Source organism: Lepisosteus platostomus, chromosome 11, assembly GCF_059453375.1.
Source record: "Lepisosteus platostomus isolate fLepPlt1 chromosome 11, fLepPlt1.hap1, whole genome shotgun sequence".
Taxonomy (NCBI): domain Eukaryota; kingdom Metazoa; phylum Chordata; class Actinopteri; order Semionotiformes; family Lepisosteidae; genus Lepisosteus; species Lepisosteus platostomus.
In genome coordinates, this window is record NC_142621.1 from 37778622 (window position 1) to 37799647 (window position 21026).

Sequence of the window (21026 nt, forward strand, 5' to 3'; positions counted from 1 at the left end):
AAGTTTTCAGACCTTCAGCATTCAGGACTGTGGCTGTTGAAAATGAAGCTGCATTTGTGTTTTCATCTACTACTATGTGGAATGAAGTCTTTAGGTTTAAATAGTCAATGACTATATTGTTGAAACCAAAATAAGATGCTGCTTAAATTCAAGACACAGGTTGCAGATTTCTGTCTCTGCTCGTCATCAACAAACCACACTAATGCACCTGCCGGACTGACAGAGAGGTGGACAGACTGACCTTTACTTCAGGATGGTCAGGTGCCACTCCAAAGCGCACAAGACCAAATGGTACAGGCAGCTTCTCATAAATATCCACTTGGAGGCTCTGGTGATTCTGCAGCATAAGGAGGATATTACATCAATATAGTCTGCTTTTTCCCAAAAAATTATTTATTCTAGTAGTTCTTCTGGTATAGAAATATATTTAAAAATATAGAAATATATTTGCTTCTAAGCAAAACCTTCTTTTGCAACCTACATTAGATATAGAATCTTGCTGCTCAGCTCTGCAAAAATCCTTAGGGAAATTATTACAGTTCTGCCTTTCTTGCTTTTGGTATTATCAATATTAAAACAATAATTATGGAAGTAATAAATTGCCAACATTGACAAAAAGCCAGGGCAACTCCTGGAGGACTGGTGTGTCTACAGGTTTTCATTTCAACTCAGGTTTTAATTAACTCAACCAACTGGTTTTTGGCTTACGAGGATCAATATAAGAGCTCCTTCCAGTTCTCCGGGTACTGCTATTTAAAGCAGACCTTGAATACCTGCAAAAACACCACCCCTCCAACACTGGTAGTGCAGTATACCACTGCACAGTAGATAGCACACTCTGCAGATGTTTGGTAATGGTCTTCATTAAAAAACAGAATAAACTGATCTCCCATCTGAAGTCAATCTGACACAGGATCTGGCCCAATTTCATCCCTCCTGTGCGTGGGGCTGAGTAAGAATGGCAAAATACCTAATATACAATTAAAATCTGTTGGTATAAAATTACTTTAATAAGAGAATTATCCACCAATCATGAAACAAACTAGGCAGTTAAAAATCAAATCAATACAGAAATCAAATATCCGGTCTGGTCAAAAATCTGCTGTACAAGCAAATTTATGAACATTAACTATTATACACCTACCACTGTCAGGGAGTACTGAGCATAATATGGCATGTGTTTTCTTTGCATCTTGGTGGTGGTGGTAAGGTTGTAAACTAAGTGGCAGACTTCAAAAGGAGAAATATTTACAATAAATGACATGAAACGCAAAGACACAAGTACTATTACAGATATCTATAGAAGTTTCTTCATTGAGCCATCGAGTGTCAGGTAGGTGGAGTATTAGTTCTCAGTGTCAATTCTCAATACATAGCCCGGTAACTGTCACCATGGCTGTCCTGTTGCCAAATGATGATCTTCACCTCCTAGAGCTGCCTTCCTCCTCAGTGCAGCAAAATGAAGTTCTCTGAGGTTAGTGAAGACAACAAGGTTCAAGAGGCTTTGTAGGAATGGCCCCAGCACTAACATTATCTTACTACAAGGACATCCACGTACCATTAGAATGGAACACTTTTGAAACATAATTGGTGGACAATGCTCTATTTATTGATTTATTATGAAGATTATAAATAATTTTGTTGTGTTTTCCACATTTCTATTTTTGTTGACTAACAGCAACTTGGTTTTTCCACTACTCCTTGAGCTTCACATTTAGCTGATACATCTTACACTTTCATTCTTATGCAAAAGAACAAACAAAGGTTAATTCCACGCTGAAAAGAAGAAACACTATTTTGGCTGTTTATTTTTCTGTGGTTGTGCATAAAAATAATCTAAAGAGTTTTAGTTTTGCACCTACTAAGCCTGTTTTGGAAAATACCATTTTCATGTCTTTCTCCGAACTGGCTTGTGTGTTTACAGGTTATGGTACAGTTTCCTATTGTTTTTTTCTGTAGCTTTCCAAGCTTCTAATGAAGGGGCTGGTTTTGGAGAATCAGCCATAGGAAACAACACATTTAAAAAAAATTCTAATAGTACTTCTGAAATGACTTTAATCAAAAAAGAGAGGTGCAGTGTAGGATTCAAGAATGTGGTTTCAGAGATAAAAGCTTTAATAAACTTGCGTAAGGAAACGCTAACTGAAGAGTTCCTGTAACATTAAACCAGTGAGAAGCTTTACAGCGCTTCATGTGTGCATTTCACACGTAATGAGTAAGTACTGTTCCTGTTGAGGTGAGATTAGCTGAGTCCAGCAAAACAGCAACCCACAAGAAGCAAAAAAAATTGAAATTACCACTTTCTGTACATTTCTGAAGCCTCTGGGATAGTGTAATGATCATATCTAAAACAGAAGAGCTTTTGTACCTGCACTGGTTGATATCACATAAATGTGCTGCTACTTCCTGTCTGAGGTGTCTGTTCTGCAGCACCAGGTCAAATATGTATTTTTAACTTGAGAAGAAAGTCTCAAAGGTCACAGCAAACAAGCTTTTTTCTAGAGCTCACATCAATTATAAAACAAAAAAGAGCCTGTATCATATATTTAAAGCAGCAAAGGATAGTTGTAGTTCATATAGTTGTGATAGGTGATGCGGGTAGTTTTCAAGTATTTGTACAAAAACACTTAAATAAGCCACTCATAAGATTCTTGCAGTACATGTAGCACTTGTTTTTTGCAACAGATTTGGTCAGGAGTGCATGATATTAAAAAATCTGAAAATCTAGAAGAGATCATTTCTTCAAAAGAATGCAGCACTGACCTCAGATGTACCGTGGAGCACGGTGAAGGATTTTAAAACTAATTTTACTGTATGTCAACTGGTAGAAAAATGGCTGCTCTAAATTGTTTCTTAATGGACAAGTCACATTTTTTAAATAAAAGCAGATGTTTAAAAATATAACCCCATGCTACTGGAGAATGGTTACCTTGTAAAAGCACCAGTAAATGAAGGCTGAAAAAAAGATAAAGACAGAATTCTACAAACTATATGAACTGTAAGATTAAAAATGAAATCTATCAAATGAAAAATCTAATCAATAATAATTAATGACAACTATATAGCATTTATCATTCCAAAAGATCTCAAAGTGCTTTCCACATATAGGAGAGGACACATTTTATCCAACACTGAAATGCACCTGCAAAACAACTTTATAAAAAAAAAACTACCTGTGTAATTTACTTTCTGACTTGTTATTTAGTGTTTAATCAATTACTAGAAAACTAATAAAGCCCCCACAGCACAGCAGTTAAAAACATTTCAGGTTTTACAACCTGCATACTTGGGGTCAGAATCTAATGAAAAAGACTACACAATGCCATATTTTCAATACCATCTTATCTTTACACCTATGTGTATTATCATTTTTTCAAAGTTGTCCAAAACGTAGACTGCATGAGACATATTGGCATGTAAAGCCTGAAATATACTACTATATGCTGGTAGTTTTCTTATCTAAAATCAGTGGTTCACTTCACTGTTATGTGACATATAACAGCACATAAAACTGTCACCATGGTAACACTCACCTTGAGCAGGTGCTGCGCAGTGTAAAATCCGGCAGGCCCACTGCCCACTATACAAACCTTGGGCTGATGAGCAGCTGTGGAGGCCACACTTCGAGTACCTAGATAACCGAGAGAACAAACAGAAACAATTCTCGTATTTCCATAAATCTTAAGTATCCTCTTCCAGAAACAATCCTTGGTCTCATTCAAAATAAAACGAGCCACTCTGTCCTTTGGAGGGCAGGGCGAGGTGAAGGTGGAAGCAATGCAGTGTGTAGTATGTGAAGATCCCACTGCAAGTGTTTGGGGGACACCTTTCCAATGAAGCTGCAAAGCTGTACACAACCTTGCAATAATCAGTGGTAGAGTACAACAACCTAGTTCACCCCATAAGTGTTGAATTGGGATCATACGGGGCAAACATGAAGGCCGCACAGTGGAAGGAGGACTGGGAGCAAGATGTTATCTCCCAAGCACTGGGAAGCAAGACTATCCTGCGCAACAGGACAATTGCTTCAATGTGACGATTGAAACTCATAAGAAGTATTACCTGCACCACACACCATCATCCCTCCTCTACCACACTGATCTTGTTCAAAAATATCTGTGCACACAATTTTCCCAGACATTGACAGACAAGGAATCAGCCATCAACAAAGCTGAAACTAACACTCGATTCATCAGAGAAAGAGAGAAAATGAACAGGCTCGGACTGGCAAGTGAGGATGCCCTATTTCACCAGCAGGCTGGGTTTCAAGCCAAAAAATGCCCGCATATTGATAATCAATTATGGGTCAGTTCGCTCGTGCAGTCTTGATTTAGGCGGACTCATCAAATTGCAAAATTTGTATACTTATTGAGAGTGTGCTCAAAACGGATTCCAACACGGTTTCTCCCAGTACCTTCAAGATTCACCCTTTCATTACCGGATCCATGAACATGCACTCTTGTCACTTCCACTTCATAAACCCAAATCTCAACTGTGTCAAAGCAACCACTAATACCGCAACATTAAATATTTAAATGGCTCATGGTACCGCGAAACGTATTCTTACGTTGTCGTTCCAATACAAGGCTTTTAGAGGTGATCCCTCCCAATTCATTCTATCGTTAATCTCGCTGACAACGTCTAAAAAGATCTACAAAACAGCCACAGTCAACATGTTTACTGCTTTTGCAATCGTGGCCTTATAAAATTAAAAAATGCAATGACAAACTCGTGGAAAGCATAACCTTGTGGATAAACCTTGAAGAGCCTGGGAGAGTGGAGGCACACATTATTTGGAGAGAGTCGAAACCGGTGATTAGTTAAAATCATTTGTTCCCAGCTGAGAGGAAAAATGAAAAAAAAAAAGAATTGCACTTTCTCCAGTATTACTAAACGTAATTTCAACCTAATAACATCAATAATCAGATGTCTGAGACCTAATGTTGCACAATTCACACTGAAGTCCTGCTTCAAATACTTGATCTTCTCATGTTATTTCTTCCTGCAACGTCACTAATTACACGGTATAAAACGAAAGTAAAACGACATTCATCAGTTAATTTAAACATACTGTATTGATTCAGTTTTTCACGTCTCTATACAGGACTACAGGCTTCCAGTAAACGATTAAACTAAACTTTTTATAAAGGATGTTTAAAAAACAAATCGACTCATGAATTTGACACTTACTGTGAAAACGGGACCTTATTCCATGAATAAATTCACACGCCTTCAGGAACGATACTCTTCTGCAAGTATTCATACTGGACTCCCAATGATGCACTGTTCTTTATTATTTATAATGTGAAAAGTCTCTTTTTTATCGGTAAACTTGAAGAAAACCCTTAATACACGTCCGCTGTTTTAGCTGGTGCATTCCAGTTCAAAGACTGCAAAAAATGGATTTCGTGAATCAAAACACAAATCTTCTAACGTTAATCTTCTTTCAAAAATCCACCTTTGTACTTCGGCATTAGTTCGCTGCGGTCCGGACAGCAGTCCACTGTTCAGTACGGTAAATCTCAATGACTTGTTTAATTTAGTTAAAAAGCATTGGCATTGCATGTTATGCTTACACCTCCTATGAACGGAAAGGTAGCATATTCTTGTTAAAAGAAAAGCTGTCAGTGCAATTTATTGTGCTAATACATTGTTAAAAAATGAGGAACTGTTTAATAACATTTTAATTTAACATTTGGCTGTATTCAAGACTAAGGTGCAATACTATTTACATGGGAAAATGCTAAATTGTTCTCGAGATATTATGCATCCTATTCGCAATTTCTTTTTAAATCAAATAAATTAGAATTCATCTGACATCCCAAGACACAAAATGCAAACTTTGTGTGAATAAAGACCACTCTAGCTACACTACACACGTTACTTCCTACAAGATAATTTGTCCCCAACAACAAGCCAAACATTAACAATGGTTCCGCTTTCCTACAGTATTTCGATGTCTGCGAGGAAAGGACTCACATTTTCTTTCTCTCCCACCCCCACTTTTTTTTTTCTCTCCTCCTCCTCCTATTTCACCAGACGAATACTACTAGGTTATTTAAACACGGCAACACTGTAGCGTGTTTAACATAAATTATAGTTGTGCGCGTGTGTTCTCTTTTTATGTAGCCACTTTTAAAATGTTAGTATTATATACATTGTATTATACAAAATAAAAAACTATATAAATACCAAAATATAATTCAAGATTTGCTATCAAAAAGTCTGTAATGGTGGTAATTTCTACCAGTTGTTTTTCACCTGAAGTGCGTGTAAAATATTTACTTTAAATAATCAGCTTCTTTTACAAACAAGCAGCTAGTTAGATTCCATAAAAATAGTACATCAGAACAAAACAGACTGCAGCTTGTTTGGTCAAAAGTAATGTACGGTATTTTCGAACTACTGTAATTAATTCCCTTTTAAAACAGAAAAATAAATCTCAAGAGGTCCCAGTGCTGACATTACAATGAATGTCAAGCTTAAATTTTAAACAGTATGGCCTATTAAGAACGTTTTTTTCTTGAGTCTGTATTACATTTAAATAAGCAAATTTATTTTTGAATACATTTCATTATGTTTTCAGTAACTGGTGACACTTCCTCGAGCAGCACCAGGGGAGGTCCAGCACCAGGGAAATATGCAAAGTGTGTATTTTGTTTTATTTCTTTAAAATGACAACTTGTTACATTTAGAGCTTTGCAGTTTTCTGAAATTCTGTGTAAAATAATTATTTATAGCTTAATGTAATTGAGGTTTCAGGTATTTAACCAATGCAGTAATCTTTAAATTTAAAAGAAATCAAAGAGGAAACAGTGAAGTCAATCAAAGACACAGAACCTTTGCCATTCACTTAAATGAGTTTTTTAATACAACAGAATTAACAGCTATGAAAGAATATTGCACATTGACGTAAGATACTACATTTGTAATTATCTTTCAAAAGAATTGATTTGGATTACTTTAGAATATTAAAAAACAAAAAAATGAGGTAATAATTTAACAATATAAAGCACTTGGCATAAAGAAACATTGTTGTATAGAACACAGCAAGATGTACCTAACAGTACTAAGTAAAAGTGGCCGAACATCCCACAGTAGTCTATCAAGAGGCTGTGCGTGTAGCTTCCAGGATTGTATCAAGGCTCATAATAGATGCTAACTTGGTAAATTGCAGTTTTGCCATATTCCATATTGAAATATGTTATGATTAATTGATTTGTATATTTTTTCACATTTTCAGTGATTTAATTTGACATCTATGTCTTAAATATTAGACTAAATCCATATATCTGAGTTTTGTATTTTTTGCACATCAGTATATTTGAAGCTACTGTACAGTAGCATGTCTGTAAATCTGCTAGTTTAATGTATTGAACAATATCAGCACCATGGATACAGTGAAGAAGCTTCTGTCATTAAACAGAGGTGGTATCACAGGAACAACTTTCTTTCCATGTCTGTTTTGGGCATTAACAAGCTTTGAAATTTAACTAAATTCCAATGTTCCAAATGCTAGTTAACTGGTTAAACGAGGTCCGTTTATTGATTTAATTCTGAACAATTACCAATCAGCTATTTTTAAAGGAAAATTTCACAACTGAATCCGACATTGTAAACTTACATATAAGTTTAATTCTGTAGGCTATTTGTTATATTAAGTTTCTTTATTTACAGATTTCTGATATAATACATTATCTACAGTAGGAATTCCATATTGAAAGGCTCTCAGCAATTATGAAACCAGCTTTTAAGTTTCATTTTCACTTGTTGTTTCTGTTGTGAACACAATAATATATTATTGGAAATGAAATTGTACAGTATAAACAAGAAGCAACTCACTGTGAAACTATTGCCCATTAAAAAAAATCTGTTTTTGCTCATAATAAAAATCTAGACTGAAAAAATTAAGGCATGGGAGTTGTGCATTTGTGCAATGTTGTGTATTTTGTGTTCTGTAATGTCAGATATTTAAGCCATAACCAATAATTTAATAAGAGTTTTAGAACCTAAGATTTATAGCACAAATGCCACAATATAGCAATATTTTAAAATATTTCTTAGAGCCATAAAAACAATAGCAAATGGGGTAATGGGGGGAAAATGGTTTTGCTGACATTTTGATGTTCAAGAATTCTTTGATGTGAATTTATTTATATTTTTCTACTTTTTGACAGATCTTTTGTAAGTCTCATTTTGAAGCTTAAATCTTCATTAACCTAATTTTAGTTTAGACCCCGATACAGCAGATACTGTACAAAGCTGTGCTTTGATTGGCCTCTTTTTTGTATTTAACATTTGTATTGCTTAGTCCTGTTCTTTAAATTTCTGCAGTTGTGTATATCACTTTAGGTAAGATGCAGTTAATTTAAATCACATCGCAGTATCCAGGTAGTTTAATTGGAACATCAGTAAAATTATTTGTGTACTCCGTCCCTTTTGTATACTTTATGTACTGGTTTCTTTGGTGAGTTCTTGCAGGTTTGTAAGTGTCCCTTTTCTGTAAATCAGAAAGAAAGAAATGTTAAAGACAATCAAATTATTTTGTTTTACTGCAAATATATCAGAAGCGATCTGGGTTTGGAATGTCGGAGCCTCACAGCCAAAAATAAAAATCAACCCAAAAGTAGTTCTGAAGATGAAGCTCTGGGAAAGAAGAGAAAGGGCATTTCAAATATTAACCTCTTAAAACATGATTTAACCTGGATATCATGCAAAAAAAGAAACCTATTGGAAGACTTGTTCATTACAAGATAAAGGACCCACGCCTTTTCATTGTTAGTCTGTATTTTGTTTACTGTAAATGAAGTCACTGCTGAAAAAATAAAAGCAGTCAGAAACTAGATAGTGTTGGATCAAATGTCAATAAGAAAAGAAATTAACCTGCCATTACATTACCAAAAGCTGGTTTTCCTATTACCTGGCAGATTGAAAACAAAGAAAATGGAGTGCTAGGTTTTTCTAATTTTCTCATTAACACGTTTTCAGCAGGTTTCTCACTTCAGTTGACATCTGCATATTAAAACATGTGAGAAGGGAAGTGTAATTGGAAATCTCCTTAGTTCAGTATCTTCCCTCACCTACCCCCAGCAGACCACTTTCCTGTATTGAGGGGAATTTAAAAAAATACAATATTGTATTAAAGTCGACGTTTTGATACTAGAGAACATGTTTTTAAATTTTGTTTGGTTTAACGTTCCCTGGATTGACCAAAATTAGTAAAACGTTTAGGATTTTCAACATTAATTAAGAATTAATAATAAATAACAACCTATAGTCCTGTAACCCATGTAGAATACAGAGAGAAAGTACAGTTCTTCATTTTTTCTTGGTATTAGGCCTTCCTGAACAAATCACACAAACTACTGTACATGCTCCGACGCATAGGTATAGTATATGGTTATCAAAGCAGAGACGAGTTTAGACAAAAGCAATACAGAATAAAATCCAACCACCATCATAACATCACTATTACAATATTAAATAGCAAATGGCAGACATATATATCGTTTAAATCTACTTTCTTAAATTAAAATGCCATTTTACAGACAATAGCAATAGCCCGTCTCTGCACCCATAGTAAAGACTAATGACATGGGCATTATTCCATTAAAGGTATTTCATAACCTTGAATTATTTTTATGTGTGTATTGTTCTCTCCTATTCTAGAACATGACCATAACTCCCTGAGCAAAGATCACAATGGATTATCTAGTTCAGCTCACTGGAGTTTATCTGTGTTGTTTCTTCATTCTTTTAATTATGCACAGCCTTCAGATGTCTTGACATGCGAGATACCACATAAAATCAGATTCTTTTTAATGTTATTATTATATTATATTTATCACAACAAAGGGTCCCGGAGCTTAATATTTCAAACACGTGGGCACATTGGAAACACACCCATGTGGGATGCAAACACTATTATAATTTAACTTACCCCTGTGCACCACCAGATAAAGGTGCATGTAAAGACAGTAATTACAAGGACAGCCATAGACACACTGATGATGAATAAAATCTGATTGATGTTTTTTCTTCTGTGGCACTCTTCCATTGGGTCTTTTTCTACAAGGAGACAGCAGGAAGGTGTTAAATGTAACCATGTTTAAAAGTTCATGCCTGAAGTAGCTAACCAAGTACATGGCTTGTAACACTTACTCTTGTACTCCTGAACAGTCTATTTATTGTACTCTTCACACCCTATTTTTTGCTTGTATAGATATTGCTTTTCTGTATCTCCTTGACTCGTGATTTACACAGTGCAGTGCAAGCATTACTTTTTCATTCTGTTCTCTTTTCTTGGAACTTAACACAAATTTATTTTCTATACTATTCAACTTTGCACTTAAGTTGATTCTGTTCAATATTTAATTGACTAGATAATCTTCCACCAATCAGACATCTGTTTTCTAACTACTGTGTAATACAGGATCACCAGAGCCTATTCTGGTAAGCAACAGGTGCAAGGCAGAATACACCCTAGGGAGATTACCAATCCATTACAGAGCAGACAGACGCAGACACAAGCACACACACTAACTACAGGGCCAATTTTTCCAGAAGCCAATTAACCTAGCCAATTACCTGTCTTTGGTCTGAGGGAGAAAACCAGAGCACCCAGAGCAAATCATGCAAAGATGGGGAGAACATAGAAACTCCACACAGACAACAACTCAGTAATCAAATCCCAGGGCCCAGAACTGCAAGGCAGCAATGCTAACCACTGTGCCACCATGCTGCTTAAATAATTTTGGATAAAGTAATAATATAATAATGCTGATAATACTATATACTACTGCCACCATGACTACTACTGCTACTCCTATTAATATAAACATACCTTTCATATCCTTTCACAATGTTAGAGTTTTTTATGTAAGTTAATTTCACAGTGTTAGTTAATTTCTGTAATTAAAAGCTTTACTTATGTACAAGTCATATGCAATAACAGACATCAGCATTGACGTTTCCTGTCAGCAAAAATCAGCAAATGTCTTTTCTCACTTCCACTTCCTCTCTATTAAAAGCCAAAACGTCATTACTTTATCTAGTTCACAGTTTCCGAATACTGGCCTTTGTGGACAAGTCTGTCTCCTAATTATGGAGGGTAACTGTACCCATAATTAAACAATTTTGAATTGCCCGGACACAGCTGAAAGTTATATTCAGTCACATACCATTTACAATAACCTTTAAATACAATATATAATATCTATTGAGCTTAAATATTTGTGAGTAATGTCAGATTCAGGCACTTGCAGAAATTAAATCAAAGCAAATCGGGCTCTGAGACTAGTGATTAGCGGTTTACGTCTCCTCAGAGAAACATGGAGCAAAGAGCACAGCTGAAATGTTAAGTAAAAATGCATCTCACTTTAATTTGAACTTCACTAAATAATAAACTGGCAAAAGTAATTTAAAAAGGATATTTGAAAGCCTTAAACACAGAAATCTGTTAATTCTCAGCAAGACAACTAGTTACTAGGAAAAGAAAATTAGGAACTTGGTAGAGTTCCCCTAAAGGGTTCAATAAGCTTCAGTAATTCTTCTTCTGATGTAGGTTAAAACTCCTCAACAGAGCATGCAATTAATAAGTGATGTACAACAGCTGTCAGTGAGGCAGTCTTCCTTTTGAAACCTCTGAAACATATCAAAACGCGGTCACTATCAAAACCTCGGCTCTACAATTTATGCTTGTGAAGAAGAAAACTACTGTGGTGTGGTGGTACACCACACAAGACCCAGTAGCACTGACTGGGTTTGCAGGCAAAACTAGAAGTTACGCCTGGCTTGAACAAGGAGTCAGACCACTGGTTCTCAATCCTGACCTTCAGGGGACCACTATGTCTGCTAGGTTTTGTTCCAACTGACCCCTAAATTACTGGTGCTTATTAATGATGGCAATCCACCTGCCTGCTTGTTTAGGCTTATTTTCTTCACACAAGTCTTGGTTTCACTAATACACTATCTAAAGTATATTTCCAACCACTTCAGCACACAGTACTTTATGCTGTCTTCCCTCAAATTCTTCAATTAAATGTGCTTCCTTATTTCTGGTTAAAAGAAATAACACAATCAGTTACTGATATACAGACACAGGAATGATATTGTGTCTAGCATCCTCAGAATGAGTGTTTATTTTTCGTTTTGTTTATTTATTAAGTGGAATTGATTCCGTTTTAGCTGACAAACCTAAATAAGGGTATTATGCATGTCTGTGGCGACTTGCTGTTATTGGGATTAGAAGGATGTGGAAAACAATTTAGAATGCTTGGGTTGCATTCTTGTGGGCATATGTTGTTTGTAAAAATAACAGTAAGCTGAGGTTTGCACTCACCTCTGGTTCATGTCTGATTCTTGAACTTGAATAAACAAGATTTCCCACAAGAGAACACAACAGAAGGGTGCTCTGAAACTCAGTAGCAGGCATAGGGTTGATTCCATTTCCAAATCTCATAATTTTTTAACAGTGCAAAACAAATGTAAAAAGTTGTCTCAAAAAGAAAATCTAAAATAATTTCCCTGTTATTAAAATAAGGCTGGAACAAAAACCAGAAGATACAGTATTCCTCCAAAACTACGGGGTGACTTAAAATCATACTCAAATCTAATGGCAGGGCAGAATGACACCAGCGCTCCTGTAAGAGCAGAGCACCAGACTAGAACACTCAGCCCCTGTCCTCAGTGAGACCAGACACTTGAACCCTGATGGTACAAGATATACGCTAAAACCACCTGAGTCAGTCAAAGAAGCACATAGTGAAATTAAAATAATGACCAAACAATGAAACAGGTCAGTAGTATATGACTTTGATGCCTGCAGCTTAGCTTCTGGTGAACATTTAAACACATCTCACAGCTCACAGACACATGGGTTATACTATAATTTCAGTCTCATAAGAAACCTATACTACGGTGACCACTTTTAAAAGCAATTACATTTCATGATAGTGTTGCTTTCTGTTTACATACTGTACAAAACCGATTCCTGTGGGGCGATCTATGTCTATTACTAGTCTAAAGTCTATTACTTTAGGGTCTTCAGTTGTATCATTAACAACTGCTTTATTTCTCTTCACTGAAAGAGAAACATCCAGACTCAAACTGTACTTATTTCATCAATGTCTTTCAGATGACTGGCTGAGGACAGTAGTAGGTGTTGCGTGTCAAGTAGAAGATTACCCATAAATCCATTCATGCATCTTTTAACAGCTTTATCCGAATCAGGGCCGTGGGAGAGCCAGAGCCTTTCCCAGGAAGCAATGGGCACAAGGCAGGGCACACCCAGGACGGGATGCCACTCTATCACAGGGCACATATAGACAAAAACACACACTAACAGTGTTAGTAACACCAGGACCAATTTTTCCAGAACCCAATGAACCTGTCAGTATGTTTTTGGATTTTGGGAGAAAACCAGAGCACCCAGAAGAAACGTATGGGAACACGGGCAGAACAGATGAAATACCCAGATGAACAGGGGGAACACATATAAATTCCAAGCAGATAGCACCCCCGGAACAGAACTGGGCCACAGTGCTGTGAGGCAGCGATGCTAACCACTGCACCAGCATGCTGTTCAGAACTCTAAGCAGAGTGTTTCTGCTAGATGAGCACCAGAGTTGAATCCCTCCTGCAACCATCCCTTGATGTGGTCAAGTTGCTTGTGTCTGCTTAATATGTAATCTACTAAGCACAATTGTTTAGCATGGTTTTTGAGATTGTGTCATTTGTGTGTTCTATGTCAGATGAAATCAAGATTACCATGGTGGCTTTCAAAGCTGCTTCATGCAGCTGAGCAGAACGTGATGAGATAAGACAAAACTGATAAGAAAGGCTGCAAAGCAGAGGAGGCTGTTCAGTCCGTCTTGCTCATTTGAAGAAATGCAGAAAGACAGCAATACAGAAATGGAAAAGGGAATTAAATTCAAGTAGTTTTGTTCACAAAACCTTAAGAAATAAGCAACTATTTTTTAAGGTGACAAAATTAGAGCATGTGCTGCACTGGAGAAGAAAGTAATAAAGATATTGTAAACTAAAAATATTTTTCAGAAACGCACACTTATAGTTCTACAATGATGTAGCAGGTCCTCCTAGCAGGCATGTAAACTCATTTCCTACATGGTAGTCTTGGCTTTTGCTCTTGCTTGATCTTTCATATAGCTTTGTTAATCTTAACTCAGGATAAATTGGACTAATTTCATTCTTTGATGGACAGGTTTTTAATCTAAAAATCTAAAAAATAATGAGTGCTTTTAAATGAGATACATAATTTGTGGAATGTACTGTATATTAGGATGTAAGTCTGACGCACTTATCCAAATGCACTAGCATTTCTTCCTTCTGTGACTGTACCTTTCACAATTATCATTGTGCCGTTGCTGTCGTAGTGTATCATCTGGGCTTTCTCCATGTCCAGTTTGCTCCAGGTGCAGTAGTATGCGTCACTGTCCCTGACTGTCAGCTGGGAGATAAGGAACACAAAATCGCAACACTGGCCTTTCACAGACAGCCGGTGTTGATACTGATTAACTACAGTGCTTGTCATGTTTGAAAGAAACACGTAGAGGACATCCATTTCTTTGGCATAGCGACGCCTCAGATACAGGCCATCCATTTCCTTCAAAGATGTTGCACATCGGATTTCGGCTGAGGAATTTTCCTTTTGGGATATTAGACCTGGCATTTGGGAGACAATGGGTCCTACAGAGAAAACAAACATCAATATGGAATAGGTTAGCATGCAGTCTAAAAACTGGAAATACTCTTGCTGCTAAAACTAGTAATCAGAAGTAATCAGAAGACATCTGTATTCTCATTCTATACAACAGATGTTGGTACAGTATATCCCAAAGTCAATAAAAATAATTTTAGCAAAAATAGATTTTGTTTATTGTCTTTGCTTACCAAAGCACTGTGTTTGTGCAAACATTTTGTTGACAATTTTTTATAATACGAGTAGCCATTAAAACCTTTAAGATAGTTACCTGTATGAAGCACAGCATTTTGAATCTGTTAAACTTTTAAGATTTTTTACTAATTCAATAAATTTTAATGAGTGTTATTAATATTATTGCTGTACTATTACTGTGCTCAAAATACTAAAGTACAGTATTACAACATTACTACAGCTGCTTTTTTAAAATATATATTTATAAAAGAAATTCAATCACTAAAAACATCATATAAGCCCAAATACTGTATATAGAAACTAGTGTAAATCTTTCCTAAGTACAGCCTTAACTTTGAGTTGTCCTGCAAAAAGTTTAGTTCACAAAACAGGAAACAGAATTAAAACATAGTCCTGGTATGCAGGATATTCAGAAAGGTGTGATGAGTCTGAGCAAGCTGTAGAGCAGAGGCTCACAAGTCTGACTAACCACACAATTAACCCCCAGGTATCACGACAGGAAGTGTGCCTTGTTGCTGAAGACAGCCGGGGACTCAGGTATCAGTGCTGTTTGTCAGTTTCCTGAACTCTAAATTCCTTGTCCTTGTTTCTCTGCTCTTAAAACCACTGACACTTTCCATTAACCCAGTTTATTTTTCCTTAGAGTTTCAACAAATAGGATTACCACCTTTAATTCAAAACATTTGTGTTGTACACTGTGAATGACTGGGCATCTATTCCTTGCCAGGATTTTCTGCGAGACGTTTTAGTTACATGACAGCATTGAAATGCTTATGTGTTATTTTCTTAGTGGAAATGAATGCATATTAAAAAATAATAAATCTGCAATGATAAAATTTTATCTGTTAATACATTAATAAACTGCCCATGAAATACCTATAGGATTTAAATCTTCTGTACCTTTATAGAGATCAGCAGATAAACGAACAGATACTGTATAAGTTTTCAGGATATTTCTTCTGCTTTACAGTAATTACTGTCAGCTGTTTGTTTCATTCATAACTAATAACGGAATAAGAATATGATGCATATGCTGGATATGCTGCAGAATTAGGTCATTCTGTGCAGTGACACACTGTTTTAATAAAGTATTTCTCGGAACATAGAGTAAAGCTATTTAAAAAACTAAAGAAACGGAAGGAGAAGTGCCACATTAGTAAGTTTAGCTGTGGTTTTTAGATATTCAGCGAATTGTGTCTGCAAATTGACGTAAGTGAAACATCTTTTGTTGCTCCACATTAAAGTCTTAGTAATTTTTAACATTTAGGAATATATCCCACGAATAGAACAGCTGCAATTTTTTTCTTACAAAACAGTTGTCACATTACTAGGAATTTCGCTATACTTGTGTATTTGACACAATACCTGTGTATTTGACTAATTCCTAATTTTTAAAAATGTTTTTTTTATGGCAAAATGCATGAAAGAAGTACTTCAGTTCCCTTTGCCTTCGAATTCTTTGTTGTACTGTATGTAAGCTTTCAATTACTTCATCAAACCTTTCCCACCCTGTCACAGTATTCTTTCCACTCCTGGTCAGCCTAGGTTGCATTGGGCAGACTCAGCCCTGCTACCATTCCCATTTGTTATTTGTAAAAAATAACAATATATGTATATTTGTACAAAAATACAGGGAGAAGTCTGCCCTGAGCTTGAACACAATCTTTCATGCTATATCCATTCCACTTGTGCATGGTTGCTCACCTTAGTTGTATGACTAAGATTTTTGATGTTGTGGACCAACCTCTTCTGATGGTTTTGGACTCAATGTGAACTCCCTGGCAAAGTTCAGAATTCATTCCTAAACTGTGTATGAAAAGTTAAAACCAGGCAGTTGTTTTATAACCGCTTCCAGTTATTAAGGGAGTTCCACTAAGTTCTGTCTTGATCTTTTTTTTTATTTGAGCTGCTCCCTGAAACAAGGCATCGGACTTATTGCCTTAAACATTAGTTCAGATGCCCATATTCCCCATCATGGACCATGGGGAAATTTAATGTTGCCATTTTAAATAAAACTGCATGTGGAAGAAGAATTGATTGACTGGGCCTTTCTCCATACAAGACAATAACTTTCTTATTTAAAATCAATTTAATAATAATAACTGAAATGCAATTATCTGTGACATTTTACTTTGGCACTGTCAGTGGCTGGAACAATCTGCAGATTGAGCATCATACAGTTCTGAGCTTGATCTAAGTTGTGTGACTAAGACTTGAAACGTACACTGTTGTCCACCGTCACTTCCTGTTTTCTTATGTCCCGTCCTGTTGTGGTATTATTTTTTGAATTAATTGTTCTTTCCTTTCTTTCATGACTTTCTGTGCAACCCAGGTGTGAGCCTCTTAGCCAGATCTATATAGTTCATTAAGAAATGAATGCTTTTTTGTCAAACATTTACACAGAAGCAGCAGTTAAAAGTCAGTGTCTGGTATGGTGTGTTTCCATGCATGTTTAATGGAATGCATATTCATTTCATTTTTTAAAATGAAGGCTATTTTCACTGAAAGAAGAAGCAGACATCAAAGCTAAAAAGGATCAGCTCTGCTTGCATGAGCTTGTACCCAGTTCAGAGCTTTGTTCGTGGTTGGCAATGACCTTGTACATGCTTTTACATTCTGCACCCAGGTTGAAAGGGTCTTTTTTCAGTCTATTTGCTCTTTAGCTGTTTCAGATTATGAGGTGAAGAGAGATCAAATTTGAACATATTTCTTGCCTATTAAACATTACAGGTTACACCAAAGCACAACATTTTGGTTAACTTTATTTTCTCTAGATTTCCTCAGTTATCTTTTGCCCATTGCACCATATGCAGCAATGGATCTTAAAAAGTCGAAGATCAAACAGTGGTGCTGTTGTTTTCATACTAGACAGACAGGAGTTTTGTCAATACCTATTGAAAGCTGTTTCAATGCAATCATGACCACAGCTGTAACAGTACGGTTCTACAGGTATTTTAGCTATAGTAGGCTCAGAAATGTCAATTTAGTTGTCTTGTATATGCCACGCAAAATTACATTTAAGGAGACAGTACTAACCTTCTTGACACTGTGCTGTGAGTAAGGTGATGAAAAACATCCACAGGACAGTCATCATTCTTTTCATCTTGAAGATGTCTCTGTCACCTTGGTTGCAAATCAACTACCACAGATCAGTTCACATAAGCTCTTTAAGTGTGACAGAGGCTGCTTTGAATAAAAAAAAGAGTGTAATGAAAGAAAACAAGGTGGGTGGTATGGTGTGAGAGCCCTTAAACTCTCAGGAAGTAGAGTCTCTGTTCTCCCGTGATGTCTTTGCTTGAGGTTTTTTTTGCTCATGCAGATCTGGTGCTTGTAAGCACTTAGAGATTCTCCACAATGGTGTCAATTCAGATGTCAGATTCAGTCCCTGGAGATATGAAGTATCTGCTGGTTTTGAGTCAGGCCAAATTCTTTTTGGCCTAATTCTAATTGGTTTAACCTTATTTTTTTAGATTTTAACCACACGAAAATTACAGCATTTACCATAAGCTTAAGTATGAATGCAATTCGATGAATTAATCCTTTAATAATTTCCTGGCCTGGATATGTCTCTTGCCTTAAACAAACAGCTAATAGCATACCCAACTAACTTCTCATACTATCCATCCATCAGTTTTTTAAGCACTTCATTTAATTCAGGGTTGTGAGGCAGCCAGAGCCTATCCTGGCAAGCAACAAACACAAGGCAGGATACACCCTGGATGGGATGCCAGTCTATCACAGGGCACACATAGATACTAAAACATGCACACACTCACATTAAAGCTAAGATTCCCAGGAGCCAGATAACTTACCAGTTTTTGGATTGTGGGAGGAAACCGGAGTACCCAGAGGAAACCTATGCGAATACAGGCAGAACACACAAACTGTACACAGATAGTACCACAAATCTGTAATTGGACCCAGTGCCCCAGTGACGCAAAGCAACAATGCTAACCACTGTACTGCACACAGCTTTTCATACTAATTGAATTCTGAAAAATTTTGGTCATTTCTTTTTAAATTACAGGACCTATGATGCTAAAAACTCAAAACAGCTTGTGGCTACCCTGCGAAAAATTAGGCAATTAAGTTGAAAAACATTACCTATTGAATACCCTCTTGGCAGAGCGTGTCGGAAGCTAATGCTGTCAAGTTGGAAATGAAGTGAGGTCAATATCTAAATCTCATTACAGAGGTAATCAATCTGTACTATTCTGTAATATTTTATTAATGCTTTTTAATCTCTGATACCCTTAAAAGACCAGAAGGCTTAATATTCTTTGACATGACTCTTTAGTATCATCCTGACACTTCTATGGGTTATTATAATAATTGTATAATGCTCAAGAGAAATTAAAAGAAGAGCACAGGAACCACTAACTTAGAACATAGGAAAAGACAGAATGAAGGGAAACTATTCCTGTGTCTAACTTGTTTGAGTATTAGTAGGTAGTTCTGAAAATATGTATCCTACTTTTGGATAAATTTGATGACTTTTGGATGTGACTCTCTAGTTTGAACCAGACACACATAATTCTTTGTGTAATTCTGAAGTTGTACATTAGGTAGACACTGTGAAGAGATTTAGGATTTTGAAACACTGTACAGTATATCTTGTATATATGACTGTCCTCCTTGTTCTCAACACTAAACAAATTCAGCAAAATTCACAGACTTTTCTATTCATTGGCTTTAATAATCAATTCAGCACAGTCAGCCATTATAGGTTATCTGCCAAAACTGTGCTGACGTCAACATGTTCTTTTTCTGTGATGAACAGTTATTTAAGAGTTTTGGCACCTTTTATGGGCATTCTGTGTTCCATTGCACAGTCTGTGGTTTTTGTCAGAAAATCACTCACCTTTTTGACACCTCCAAAAATAATCTTATCACTAGTGGTACTCATTACTCAATAATACAACATTATCTGATCATATGACTCCTTGATAACTGTCTCTCACAAATGTGGTTCCTAAGTAGAATTTCTTAAAAATTAAGAAATATTGCCAGTATGGTTTTAGAATTTACTGCAGTGAGGTGAGGTTAGCAATTCAAGGCTATTTATGTATAAAATGTTCAGAGATGTTTTTTTACATGACTTTAAGTGGTTTCACTGAAAACAGCTTTTGTAACTAGGACCTGCAATAAGTGATAATTTCAACTCTCCTACCATGAGAAATTATAAATCCTTTTATGGAAGCTTCCTTCTCCTACAAATACAAATCCACCTAGTAGTGGGCTTTCAAATTTGGATTTAGTATATATGCAAGAGGGCGGCTTACTGTAGTGGTGCAGAGGTTAGCTTTGCTTTGTCCTGGGGTCCTGGGATCAATTCTGAACCTGGACCTGTCCTGCTTGGAGTTTGTATGTTCTCCCTGTGATGGCAGGACATTTCCTATTCCCTATTTCCTAAGTGAAATTTGCATTTCCGAAGTGTGCTCTGGGTTTCGTCCACATTCCAAAGACACTCTGGGATGTTATAGTTCAAGTAGGTAGCTGCGTCAGCAAGCGTAGGCTGTAAAGAAACAAGTAAAGGTTTATTTAATAAATATTTTATTTCAGAGAAGAAAAGAAACTCAACGTTTTGGCTGTGGAGCCTTCTTCGGAAGCCCCTTTACTTGAATAAACCTTTACTTGTTCCATTGCATACTGGGATGTTAGTTGACTTCTGTAAAAGCTGACCCTGCAGTGAGTGTGTGTGTCCGGTCCATGGTCCTCTATGGCCCTGGATTAGATAAAGTGGTTAAAAGATGGATCGAAGGATGGAAGAGTTGATAGCAATATCAATATAAATGAGATCAGCGACAGTATAAATAGCATAATGTTTTTACTGTGCTACACTTGCTTGATGTTCCTATTAGAAGCTGTATTTATCTGTTGCCAAGCAAGCAGAAGAAAGCGCTCTAGAGTTTGTGTGCTGTCACAAAAACAAAGCTGAATGTGGAAGAAGAAATGCACTTACTGCTAATAGTTCAATTAAACAATTACAAAAGCTGGTGCAATGAAAACAAATCAACTTTCCTGTACAATAATAATAATAATAATAATAATAATAATAATAATAATAATAATAATAATAATAATAATAATAATAATAATAATAATAATAACA

The 21026-nt window shown here is 36.2% G+C and overlaps 2 protein-coding genes across 4 annotated transcripts in view; both read right to left on the reverse strand.

The window, feature by feature from the left end:
- fdxr (ferredoxin reductase) overlaps positions 1-5956 on the reverse strand; it is a 29454-nt gene extending 23498 nt beyond the window's left edge. Inside the window, exons 1-3 of one of the 3 annotated variants that reach the window (XM_088599540.1) lie at positions 5191-5955; positions 3534-3631; positions 242-337 (exon numbers count right to left, since the gene is read on the reverse strand). In XM_088599540.1, coding sequence (XP_088455666.1) covers positions 242-337; positions 3534-3631; positions 5191-5263 — 267 coding nt within the window. In that variant the 5' untranslated portion in view covers positions 5264-5955. Of the gene's footprint in view, positions 1-241; positions 338-3533; positions 3632-4745; positions 4969-5190 lie in introns of those variants that run through there. The other 2 variants (XM_088599543.1, XM_088599542.1) reach the window with 2 other exon arrangements.
- An 892-nt stretch (positions 5957-6848) lies between these two features.
- Positions 6849-18201, reverse strand: LOC148652611 (uncharacterized). Its single transcript, XM_088599544.1, has 4 exons — positions 17951-18201; positions 14359-14706; positions 9941-10068; positions 6849-8500 (listed from the first exon to the last, which is right to left on the reverse strand). The coding sequence occupies exons 1-4, from the start codon at positions 18015-18017 to the stop codon at positions 8369-8371; spliced, it is 675 nt and encodes a 224-aa protein (XP_088455670.1). The 5' UTR covers positions 18018-18201; the 3' UTR covers positions 6849-8368.
- Positions 18202-21026: the final 2825 nt, after the last annotated feature.

What these genes read in the sequence shown, in the direction of transcription:
- LOC148652611 (XM_088599544.1), bottom strand. Translation starts at nt 18,017, where the DNA reads ATGAAAAGAATGATGACTGTCCTGTGGATGTTTTTCATCACCTTACTC. An exon ending in CACAGCACAGTGTCAAGAAG is followed by an intron (nt 14,707 to 17,950) that starts GTTAGTACTGTC and finishes TTTTCTCTGTAG; the next exon opens with GACCCATTGTCTCCCAAATG. An exon ending in TTATCTGGTGGTGCACAGGG is followed by an intron (nt 8,501 to 9,940) that starts GTAAGTTAAATT and finishes TCTGATTTACAG; the next exon opens with AAAAGGGACACTTACAAACC.